The sequence below is a fragment of the Mustela nigripes genome, chromosome X, assembly GCF_022355385.1.
Source record: "Mustela nigripes isolate SB6536 chromosome X, MUSNIG.SB6536, whole genome shotgun sequence".
Classification (NCBI taxonomy): domain Eukaryota; kingdom Metazoa; phylum Chordata; class Mammalia; order Carnivora; family Mustelidae; genus Mustela; species Mustela nigripes.
The window spans coordinates 123003102-123014662 of record NC_081575.1 but is presented as its reverse complement, the minus strand read 5'-3'; the positions used below and the strand labels follow the sequence as shown (position 1 = coordinate 123014662).

Here is an 11561-nt window from a genome sequence, read left to right as displayed (position 1 = left end):
GTGGATGGGGGGGTGGATGAATGGATGGGTGGATGTGTGGATGGATAGATAAATGGATAGTGGATGGATAGGATAGTGGTGGATGGATGGATAAATGGATGGAAAGGGAAGGAGGGATGTTGGATAAAAGGAGGGTGGGTGGGCGGGTGGAAGAATGGGTGAGTAGATGGAGAGACGGGTAGACGGATGGAAGAAGGGGTGGCTGAATGATGGATTGACAAATAATAGATACATGATAGATAACACACAGAAACAATTATATGCAGGTAGAATATACACATAAAGAGGATCTATACATACACGTATGGCATCCCTTTGATGCAGACATGGACTCACGAGGCCTACTACGGACGTAACCCACGAGGCAGGGATGTAATCACCGTGAAATCTCCAGCTGCCCACAAAGGACAGTGCCGATGTCCCCGATACTGTGCACGCGGCACCATCGTTCCTGCCTGCTGTGCAGCCAGTGGGTCCTTGCCAGGAAAACCCAGGCATGACCTTCCCAGGAAAAATAGCCTCCTCAAGCACCATCTCCCAGAACTCTGAACATCTGAGATGAGAAGGAAGGGTGCCATTCACCCCACAGTAGAAACTCTCGGGAGGCACCCTGCTCTACAGACAGGTTCTAACAGAGAACACGACAGCCCCTTCCTCAGCACGTGCCATCTGCCCCCGGCAAAATGCACGAGATTGCAGCATGTCTGGGACAACCAAGAAGCCGAACTGGTTGGATGAGCATCTCGAGCTAGTCTCTCACCAGAAGTCTGAGTTCTGACTGGATATTCTGAGAATCCTCCCAGAATAAGAAAGCCAACATTACCAACCAACCAACAGGCTGCACAGAGCTCCCCAACCTTGGAAAAACAGACTACAAGGTCCTGACATGCAGAGGCACCCGGGGAACCCAGGGACGATGCAGATTTGGAATCACGGATCCCACAAGAGAGCCTGGGTCTGTGTTTCTGGCAAGCAGAGCTGGTCTACACCACAGATCAAGCCATGTCCTGGGAAATGGGATGTGGGCCCAGGATTACATCAGACAGCTGAGATGCCCGTGAACTAACAGGATAGGGCTGGTGTCCGTGTCTCGGGACGCCGGACGATAGGACGGTGGGCTTTATAGGAACTGTTGGGCTAAATCCTAAACGGGTTTCGTGTTTGCAGATGGTTGGAGCCACGTTGGGCAGGGACATTTTGTGGAAGATGTATGAGGGAGAGTGGGGTCTGTAGCACGCCGTGTGCAGTCACGGGACCATGGCCACATCCCAACGACACCGCATGCTCCCAGAAGCCACAAATACCTCCTTTCTCAGGGACAACAGGAACCAGATCTGCCCCAGGTCCTGAAAGCCCATCACACAGAACGACACCAAGCGGGACTGAACCTCCACGGCACCTAAGAACCAACTCCGGGAAGCCCCCCAGATGAACTCCCACAACCACAACAACAACGCAGCTCAGACTTAGGGCTTTAGAGGAAGACATGAGCATAAATCCCACATAGGCGACCCACACGTGTGAGGAAGCCGAGCGAGGTGCAGCCTTAGACAGGAGAATGCACGTGGGCTGCGGGCTGTGTGCGTAGCAACCGTGGTCGGCGACAGGCACATTCGGTGCCCACCAGACACGGCCAAAGGCATGCTCCCTGGGGAGCGTCAGACATCGGCTATGTCCATGACGGTGGCCGAAAAGTGGCCCCTCTCAACTCCACGTGTCTGTGTGTGAAAAGGAAGTATTTAGTCCGCCCCCACCTAGCAACAAGGCAACACATTCCCTGCAGGAAGAGGTCAGCCGGTGCCGACTACCGTGCCGTATCCGTTTGTCTGCGGGGAGCCTTGTGAAAAGGAGGAAGTTGGACCACAGCCAGATGCCTGCACAAAACGAAAGGTCCACGCTCACCACTGAGACAGGCCCAGGCTCATAAAACCATTCTCGTGCGAACACAAGCCAGTGAAGGAAAATGCAAAAGGCCTGCTCCCCGGCATGACGTCACCAAGTGGCGGCCTTCCTCGCATGAAGGAAAATGCAAAAGGCCCTCCACCAGATGGCCGGTCACCAAGTGGCAGCTTTATTTACGTACATTTTGGGATGCGCCAATATCCAGAATGGATCACAGCCTTGGTCATTTGCAAGGACCCCAGAACAAAGCATCATGGACTCTGTTCTTGGTGGCCGGGAAATGTCTTTGAAGAGAGCAACAAAAGCCTCCGTCCTGGTTGAAAGGGTTTTCACCGCAATGAAAACACATCAGACCAATTAATTAGGAGCTCATCCGTTTCTTGGGTTTATTGAACAAGAGTCAAATTCGAAAGCGTTAAATAAGAAAAAACGGGAAAAAAAAAACCCACAAAAAATAGATACCGTGAGGAAGGCTCAAACCCAGTCAGATGCGTCAAGATACAAGTCTCACCCCTGGTCGACACCACGGGGGTAACACCCCCAGGACACGGACACATCCGCCTCCTTAGAAGTCTGTGATAGTCTTGGAGGTGCTCTGGCACGCAGAACGTCACCAGCAGCTGGGATTTCCAGGAGCAGCAGGAGCGACCCCAAAATCAAGGCGAAAGTGTCCCATCGTCCGTTTTTTAAAAAAAATCAGCAGGCCCCTGTGGTGCGGCCTTGACATGATAGAATGCAAGAGTCCGCAGCCCCCTGGAGAAATCGAAATCACCCTCGGCACACTTGGGTCCCTGGTAATTTTAGAAAGCAGGGCAGGGCTCCCGAGGGCGGGGGGCCTTGTGGTCATCTTGGGGACACACACACACACACACACACACACACCCCTGCACTCACACACAGGCACGCGCGAGAACGCTCAGGACCCAAGCGCAGCGGCATCACCAGGACCACACGCACAAAGCAAACTGCAGCAACGTTACAAAAGGCAGAAGACCCCTCTCTTCCTGCGCTGTCCCCACGGCCCCTTTCACGCTCTGCACCAAACCCAAAGCTTGCGGTTGCTCCACTCGGGGCGCGTGGGTTGGAGCGCGGTATCCCCGGCCGTGCCAAAGGCAAGGCGCGCACTTCCGCTGGAGAGGAAACAGGAGCTCACGTGCGCCACAGGTCTGCGAAGGCCTTTGGAAGGCATGTGGGCTGGGAATGATGCGCGAGACTGGATGTTTTTCAGGGGGTTATCGTAAACCCCCGATGGAGAATAGGACGGCCTTGGGAGTGGAATTAACTTATGTAGGAAGGGAAGGGGGCTCCCTCCCTCCAGCCGTCTGTCCCTGCTGGCTGTGCTGCCCCCGGAGTCATTATCTGCAATTACCAGGCAGCAGGTGCACAAGGGAACTTCTGGAATGTTCCCTTCCTGTTTCTGCCCCTTTGCTGGCACGCAAACGGGCTCGCAGAGGGAAGGCGCGGCAGCCCCGTCTTTCTCTCCTGTGCGTTTGCTCCCCCTGGCAAGGACACCCACGCATACGCGCACGGGGGCGGTATTTACAGCAGAGCACCCCGGGGGCCGGCGCCACGGTGACCCGCCCCCACCCCGCCGGCACCTACACGAAGCCGCTGTCCCTGATCCCAAAGAAGCCGGCGTGCACGGCGTCCCCGAGGGGGAACACCTGCTCGTGATCCAGGCCCCACTCCCCTTCGTCCTCGTCCTCGGGCTCGGCCTCCGCGCCGCTGCGCGCGTTCTCGTACAGGAAAATCTGCTCGTCCACGTGTGCCGGGGCGAGCCTGTTCCTCTTGGCGCTGACCACGTTGGCGGAGGTGCCGAAGAGCCGCTCCGGGAAGACGCGCGTGGCCGCCACGCACCAATATTTCTGCAGCACCTTGGGCAGCACGGGGAAGAGCGCCAGGCGGTCGGACCACCACTTGAGGGGGTCTTCGTTGAGGCCCAGCACCTTCTGGGACTTGAAGTTGCTGAGTTCCTCCACCACCTGCGCGTGCCACTCCTCCTGGTCCTCCACGCCCCCCGTCTGGCAGAAGATCTCGGCCAGCATGCTGTTGATGACGCTGGTGGGCGGCGGCGTGGACGCCAGCACCAACTTCTTCACCGGCGGCTCCTCGGGCAACGCGTACATCTTGTCCTCGGCCGCCCGGTAGCCGCCGCCGTCTTTGACCTTGTCCAGCAGGCCCTTGGCCTCCTCCACCACCCTGTTCTCCACCTGCTGCCTCTCGAAGGCGGACAGGAAGGGCAGGCGCTTGTAGCGGGGGTCCAGGAAGGTGGCCACGTTCAGGAACATGTCGATCTCGGGCGCCTCCTGGTAGGTCTTGGACAGCTCCTTGGCGATGACCTCCTTGGCCATGCTGAGCTCCTTGCAGTCCGTCTCCTTGATGTTCAGCGTGGTGTTCAGCAGCATGTGCAAGAGAGGCTTCACCATGCTGATGGTGGGGTACTTGGAGGCGGAGAGCATCTCGGCCACCTGCTTGAAGGGCTGCAGCAGCTCCACCAGGCCCTCAATGGTGGCCCACTCGGAGGCCTCCAGCATCAGGTGATGGTTGTTGCTGTCCTCCACCAGCACGCCCGCAATCACAAACTGCTGCTCCTTGAGGCGCTGGAGCATGGCCAGCGTGCTACCCCACCAGGCCACGCGGTTGCTGACCAGCATACAGTGCGCCATGTTCTGCTGCTTCTGCTTCTCGTAGAGCATGTACATGGCCACCGTGGACTGCTGGAAGTACTCCACCAGCTTGCGGCAGCGGGCCAGCAGCCCGGCCAGCTTGGGCAGCTGCAGGGCCTGCTGGATGCCCGCGTTGAACGTGTGTCCCAGGCAGGGCATCTGCACGGAGATGTCCAGCAGGGAGCACGCCTTCACGATGTCCTTGCCGCAGTCCGTGGTGGCCCCAAACACCTTCGCGCTGATGCCCCACTCGATGAAGGCCTCGTACAGGACCCTGGTGATGGACTCGGCCGTGTTGTCCTCGGGGACCTCGAAGGTCTTCAGGCAGCGGGAGCCCACGGACAGGCAGCCGGGGGCCCCGCCGCCCAGGAAGTGGGCGGCCAGCGTGACATAGGCTCGATTCTGGTTCTCGCTCCTCCACATGTCCGTGGAGATGCCGCACCAGGATGCGTCGCTGAGCTCCTTGAGGACGGCCTCGCGGACGGCGCCGTACTTCTCAGGGATGGCCTTGCTGCACAAGAATTTCCTGCTGGGCAGCTCATACCTGGGGTCGGCTGTCTTCAGCAACACCTTGAACGTGGGCTCGTCCACGATGGACGCGGGATACAGCCCCTCGCAGATGAGGCCGATGACGGCAGCCGTGAGCTCCTGCTGCCGCTTGCTCTCATGGCCATGGCCGGCCTTGGTGGCCAGCGTGTCCGGCGGGGTCAGCTGTGATGCCTCGGGCTTCAGCTTGGAGAAGGCAGTGGCAAAGGCTTCGCGCATCTGCTCCGTGTTGCTCTTCACGAACTCACAGAACTCGTCGGGGTGATTCTTCTCCAGGTGATAGGAGAGGTTGGACGTGTTGCCGGAATAGGCGATCTGGGCCATGCAGATGCGACAGTATATCTTCTTCCACTGCAAGATGCATCCCTCGGCGTTGGTGTCGAAGCCGAAGTACTTCCACACTTTGCTCTTGGCGCGCGGGTGGGCCACTAGCTTGAGGTCTGTCTGGGACGGGTCCAGGCCTTTCGCCTCCATGGCTTCTGCGCCGCGGCCCGCCTGCGGGGCCTCCACTCATTCCTGCGCACCTGCTGAGAAGCAGCAAGACAAACACAGCATGAGAATGGGTCCAGGCACAGGGGGGTGCCCTGCGAGGAGCGAGCGCATGCCACATGCCGAAGCAGCTGTCTCCTCCCAAGCCGCAGGGCAGAGGGACACCACGGGACGGCCTTTCCCGGTGCGCATGGCCTTTGGAAAGCGGAGGGTGCACTCTGACAGATGAGCACCTCTTTGCTGCAGGTCACTCCTAGGTGCGGCGTGCACAGCAACTCCAAGTGTCTGAAAACGTGCGCATCTGAGCTCCAAAGCGCGCACGACTTCACGCGTCTGAAAACGTGCGCATCTGAGCTCCAACACGCGCACGACTCCACGCGTCTGAAAACGTGCGCATCTGAGCGCCAACGCGCGCACGACTCCACGCGTCTGAAAACGCGCGCTTCTGAGCGCCAACGCGCGCACGACTCCACGCATCTGAAAACGCGCGCTTCTGAGCGCCAACGCGCGCACGACTCCACGCGTCTGAAAACGCGCGCTTCTGAGCGCCAACGCGCGCACGACTCCACGCATCTGAAAACGCGCGAGGTGCGCGCAAGACACCACACGTCTGAAAATGCGCGCATCTGAGCTCCTACGCGCACGGGAGTCCGCGCGGCTGAAAACATGTACGTCTTTGAGTTTCTCAGTCTTTACAGCACCTGGCCCACCTCGGCTGTTTACCGTTTCCTGCGCTAGGCTGTCCACCATCTTGCCACCAGCCAGGCAGGGTCACTTTCCGGGGGAACAAACTGCTGGCGGCCCACCGAAGCCTACGTGCCTCAGCTCGGCCGCCAGCCCAGGAGGACCCACCAGCACCAGCACCTCAAGCCTCCTTGTGAACAACCATGTGAGGCACCACATCCCCGAGGTTGCTCCCGGGTATCCAAGAAGCAAAAACGGTTTTTAATTCAGACAAAGCAGTCTTTAAGTTGGCTAAGAGGCATGGCAACTTTTTTATTTTTCCTCCAAATTTTATGTTTTCTTTCCTTTTTTTTTTTTCCTTCCCAAATTTTACGTTTTCCAAATGATGCCTTTTGGAACGTGGCATGTGGTCCTTTTATCTTTGGCACATCCGTCATCGGTAACTTGAGTGGGACAGTAATGGACATCTTGATCCCGTGAAAGGAGCTTCTGACAAGGCCCACCGGGGGCCGTCATACCTGTGCGCACAGATACACATTGGCTGTGCTGTGCCCCGGTTTCAGCATCACCAGACTCTCAAAGGGGGGCTGACTTAGAAGCCAAGCCCCCAAGGTTCCTACAGTCCCTGATGCTCCCTCATCCTGTCCCACCGATCAGGGCAGGGACACCCTCAGAACAGCAGCTGGGTTCTATTCAAAGCTGTGTGTTGAGTCTGCCACCTTCCCACCCACTGTGCAGTGCTCAGGGGGTTAAAAAAGAAACCCCACCAACCAGGCATTTTCTGAGTATCAGGAGCATGTCCAGAACGCAATCTCGATGTCTAGCGGGGATGACACAGTGCCCCCCACCGACAAAATTCGGGCACTCCCGGAACCTGGGAATGGAACCTTATTTGAAATAGGCCCCAGGTGTGATTAAGTGAAATGTCATAAGGTCATGGAAGGGATGCGGGCACCAGCCAGGAGCCCCAAGAAGCTGAAAAAAGCAGGAAAGACCCGCTCCTACAGCTTCTTGAGGGAGCCTGGCCCTGCACCGTCTGGATCTTAGTAGCCCTGCCCTGCCTGGATCTGACTATGCTGTCCAGAGCTCGGAAGGATGAATTTTTGACCTTCTAAGCCAGTGGAACTAAGGTAAGGCTTACTCAGAGCACTCCTAAGACAAGGGTAAAACCTTAAAAGATACTGAGCGTCAACATCATGCCGGAAATGCCCCCCACGTCCGAGAGCCACACCCCGCCACGCTGGTCCACATGAGGTCTTCCTGGAGGACGTCACAACACGCAGGCTAAGCGGGCATCATGGTACCTGGGCTGGACAGAGGACATGGTCACTGTGACCAACTGCAGGAACGGACCTGAGAGACGAGGAGGCCCAGGGTCTCCAGCGCAGGTGAAGCGGCTCCGACACAGTCACGATTTGCAGAAAGAGGACCCCCAAAGCCGCACCTTCCGTAAGCCCAGTCAGATCACTTAGGTCACAGTCTCTGGGGTCCCCTAGGAAAGCAGATGACGAGGACGGGGGAGGTTTCCCGTGAGCCCCTGGACAGCCACTGGACAGAGCTGTCTTTCCGCCACCATCTTTACCGCTCGGCTCCCAGTGGCGTCCGTCAGGGTCACTAGGGCTCACTACCGTACTCTGTGGCTTGGAGAACTCTATCATGGAGAGTGGAGTTATTTAGTATCTGAAAAACCCATATCACCGGTAGTTACAAGCAACTGGCTTGTCTTTGTTATTTTAAACACGATCTTAAATATGTTTTAAATTTCTGGTTTAACTCTTGGCAGGCAAAACTGGCCTAACAAATGGTCCTTTGGGGTCCTTCCTTTTTTTGGAGAGCAAAGGGACCCTCAATCATGAAGTTTGAATACCTCCGCCCCCGATTTCACCTCCCTAGAGACCCTGTTCATGTCCACGTGCGCACAAAACCAACAAGAATCTACTTTCCCTGGATAGGCGCTCCAACGCCCTGTAGTCTGGAAACTAGGAGTCCTCCCAAAATAGCTCCGTAAGTGGGCTGGCTGACATACTTTGAGGTGGGTATGGCCGTCACAGGTTTAGCACGCATGAACGAGTCCGTTGTCCGTATTATCAGGGAGCCTGCCGACTTCCCATGGAATTTGTTTGTAGGATTTTATTTATTTATTTGACAGACAGAGAGGGCACAACAGGGGAGCAGCAGGCAGAGGGAGAGGGAGAAGCAAACCCCCACGCCCAGCACGGAACCCAACGCGGGACTCGATCCCAGCACCCTGGGATCATGATCTGAGTCAAAGGCAGACGCTTCCCCGACGGAGCCACTCAAGCGTCCACCCCCCCCCACACGGAATTTTTAAGGAAAATTCCATCCAAAATCTCCATTTCAGAACCCACGGATGCATCGAGATGTTTCATTTCCAACGGATCACCCTTGTGGATCCCGCCCCCGTGACCATGCATCTAAGATTGGGGCAACGTGGAGCAGCCCTTCGGCCAGAGCTTGAGATTTGGAGGTCCCGTTCGGATACAAAATGCGGTCATTAGCTCGTGTATTTTAAGATACGACGAAGAGACACACCTCCCCGTGTGGGACACCAAGATACAGTCTGGAGAAGACAGAGATCCTGGAAATCAGACCGTCTCGGAAGAGGCACGACCATCCCACCTGAGTCTCTGAAGGATCTTGCTTTTGGGCAAATGTTCAGAAAATAACACCTCTTAACACTTAAGACGGCTGCACTCTGCTTTCTTTCTTCCTACAATCCAAGTGGAAGCAGACCTCGAAGGTGCCGCCACGTACTCCCCTTTCTAAAAGGTCCAAGACCATCCTCCTGGTCTAGGATTTAAAAAAAAAAAAAAAAAAAAAGTTGAGTTATTTCCAGCTGGAAATGGGAACTGGATCTTTGTTACTGCTTAGCTGGACGCCTAGGGCAGAGTTCAGTGGCTCTTGTCCAAACGCCCAGTGCCGTAAGAGGCAGATCAGAAAAGCTTTAAAAGGCAAAGCCCTGGTTTGCGGCTTGGAGATGTGGGCCACCAGCAGACCGGCGGCGGGGACGCGCTCCCACCAGTACCTAAAATCGTTCCTGAGACCACAGACAGGCTGGGGCTCGCCGAGGGCCAGCAAGTTAAAGTCCGTCCTTATGTATAAAGGTTCGTCTTCTAGAACACCCTGAAGGATTCCTCTGGCTGGCACATGCCTTCACGAGGACTCTGTATTTCAACAAATTTTTATTTGTTTGTTTTAAACCAACAAGTAGAAAGAACAGAGCACGCCACCCCCGGCTACACACGGCAAACAAGTTTTGCAAACGCACGTTTCGGTGTGCCCGTACAGGGGTGCAACGTCCAAGGCTAAAATTCCATTCCCAGATCGACCCCGTCCCCCGTCTTGCCGGGAAGCTCCCGGTCCGGGCTCCTAGGCAGGTGACAAGACCCGTCTCAGAGCGAAACCACACGGGTACCACCTGTAAGCCATGGTACTCTATGGGTCTGGGGCTGTTTCTCGTTGTTCCTCAGTTTACAAGCTGATTGAAAGGACACATGTTGACTTCCCAGTCCCCAAGCCCTGGAATGCCTACTCCCTCTTACCCTGCATTCACTTCTAATGCGTATACATACGTTTTAGGGGGAAAAAATAAAACGCACAAATTCCAGTGTTATCACCCAAGTTAAAAGCTCCGCTCGAGAAAAACAGTCATTTCCCTGGCTGGAGGTCTGGGAAGGTAGGGCTCCCTGGAAAATGTCTTGTTCCTACTCAGAACCGAGGTTCTCCAGGTGGGACCCCCTCCCTCCTGAATGGGTAGACAAAGGAATTCAGAGGCCGCAGCTGACCCCTGCAAACACGTGGGGGTTGGCACACACTGAAAATTCCGCTTATAACTTCTGACGACCCCCCCCCCCAAAAAAAAGGCAACCAAAAACACACACAAAAAGGAAAAGCAACATGTAGGTGAAGGTGGTCTCGTCACAGCAGCGCTGGCCGAAGGTCAAGTGTATTCTGGCGAGGACAGATGCTGCGTGTGCAGCTGCAGAGGGGAGCCGACCCCCTCGCACACTCGGTAATTGCACAAGTCGCGCTCAGAGCCCGGCTCTCCTCCTAGGCCCGGCAGGAACGCGCTCAGCTACGAGGCCGCTCCCCACCCCAGTTCCCACGGAAAACCTTGTTTTGGAAAACACTTATTTGTCACCTAAAAATAAACTGCCCTGGCTGCGCCCACAGGCGAGGGCTCCTGTGCGTCCCCGCGCAGCCGCGCACGCAGGAAGGCCTCCGGGATTGTGGCTTGGCGGCCCCGGGCATGTGTCTGTGCAGACCCAGGGCGCACGCCGGAGGTCCCGCCGGGCTTACCAGAGCTCGAGCGGGTCGCGACCCCGAGGCCTGGGGAGGGCGCGGCGGTGTTCCAGGCAGCGGCGCGGAGTTGGCTCCCGGCAGGCATTGGTCCCCATAGCACCGGCCGGGCTCCCCAGTGCCCCGGGCCGCGCTGCGCCCCGCGGCGCCGCGGCCAGGCCTTCCGGGAAGGCCGCTGCCGCCTAACCCCCGGCTGGAACGGGGGGAGCCTCCGGGCTTCCCCGCCGCGCTCCCGGCCCGCGCGCGCGCTCTCCGAACGACCCCGCCGGCGCGCGCACAGCCCGAGGGCGGGGGGCGCGGGGGGGGGGGGGGGGGGGGGGGGGGGGGGGGGCTCGGGGCGCGCACGCACGCGGGCCCGGCCGTGACCCCGGAGGCCGAGGTCGCGGGCTTCCGGCAGACCCCGGCCCCGGGGCAGGCGCGAGCGGGCAGCCGAGACGCGCGCGCACGAGAGGCTCGCGGGGCGCGCTCGGCCTCCCCAGCCCCCGCCGCGCGCCTCCCCCGCCGCCAGCCCGCCCGCGCCCCCCGCCCCGGGTCCCGCCGCGCGACGAGCGCGCCTCCGCCCGCTGTCGCCAGCGCCCCCGCCGCCCCCCGTCCCTGCCCGCGACCCCCGCCCGCGCGCCCGCGCCCTGCTGACCTGGTTCCGCGAAGCCCCCGAGGCAGCGCCGCAGCAGCTGCGCCAGGATCACCGCCGCGCCCACCGCGTAGACCCGCAGGGCCGCCCGCGCCGCAGACAAAGGCGACATGGCTGCCCGGACGCCGCTTCCGCGCCGCCCGCCGCCGCCCGCCCCCGGGACCCGGCGCGACACCGGCCGGCGGAAACGCGCCCGCGCGGCCCGCCCTCCGCGCCCGCCCGCCTGCTCGCCCCGGGCCGCGAACCAAGACCCCGCCCCGGGACCCCTCCCCGACCCCGCCCAGGCCCCCGGAACCCCGCCCCGGCCCCGGGCCCGACCCGGG

General features: G+C 58.8%; 2 protein-coding genes across 4 annotated transcripts in view; both read right to left on the bottom strand.

The window, feature by feature from the left end:
• DHRSX (dehydrogenase/reductase X-linked) overlaps positions 1-11401 on the bottom strand; it is a 141144-nt gene extending 129743 nt beyond the window's left edge. The window contains exon 1 of the mRNA XM_059385561.1: positions 11242-11401. Coding sequence (XP_059241544.1) covers positions 11242-11350 — 109 coding nt within the window. The 5' untranslated portion in view covers positions 11351-11401. The remainder of the gene's footprint in view (positions 1-11241) is intronic.
• ZBED1 (zinc finger BED-type containing 1) lies at positions 3405-11333 on the bottom strand. Of its 3 annotated transcripts, none has more exons than XM_059385558.1 (2): positions 11242-11333; positions 3405-5641 (listed from the first exon to the last, which is right to left on the bottom strand). In XM_059385558.1, the coding sequence occupies exon 2, from the start codon at positions 5586-5588 to the stop codon at positions 3501-3503; it is 2088 nt and encodes a 695-aa protein (XP_059241541.1). In that variant the 5' UTR covers positions 5589-5641; positions 11242-11333; the 3' UTR covers positions 3405-3500. The 3 variants fall into 3 exon arrangements, with proteins under 3 accessions (XP_059241541.1, XP_059241543.1, XP_059241542.1); XM_059385560.1 differs by having other exon boundaries at positions 3405-5638; positions 11242-11331; XM_059385559.1 differs by lacking the exon at positions 11242-11333 and adding an exon at positions 10608-10698.
• Positions 11402-11561: the final 160 nt, after the last annotated feature.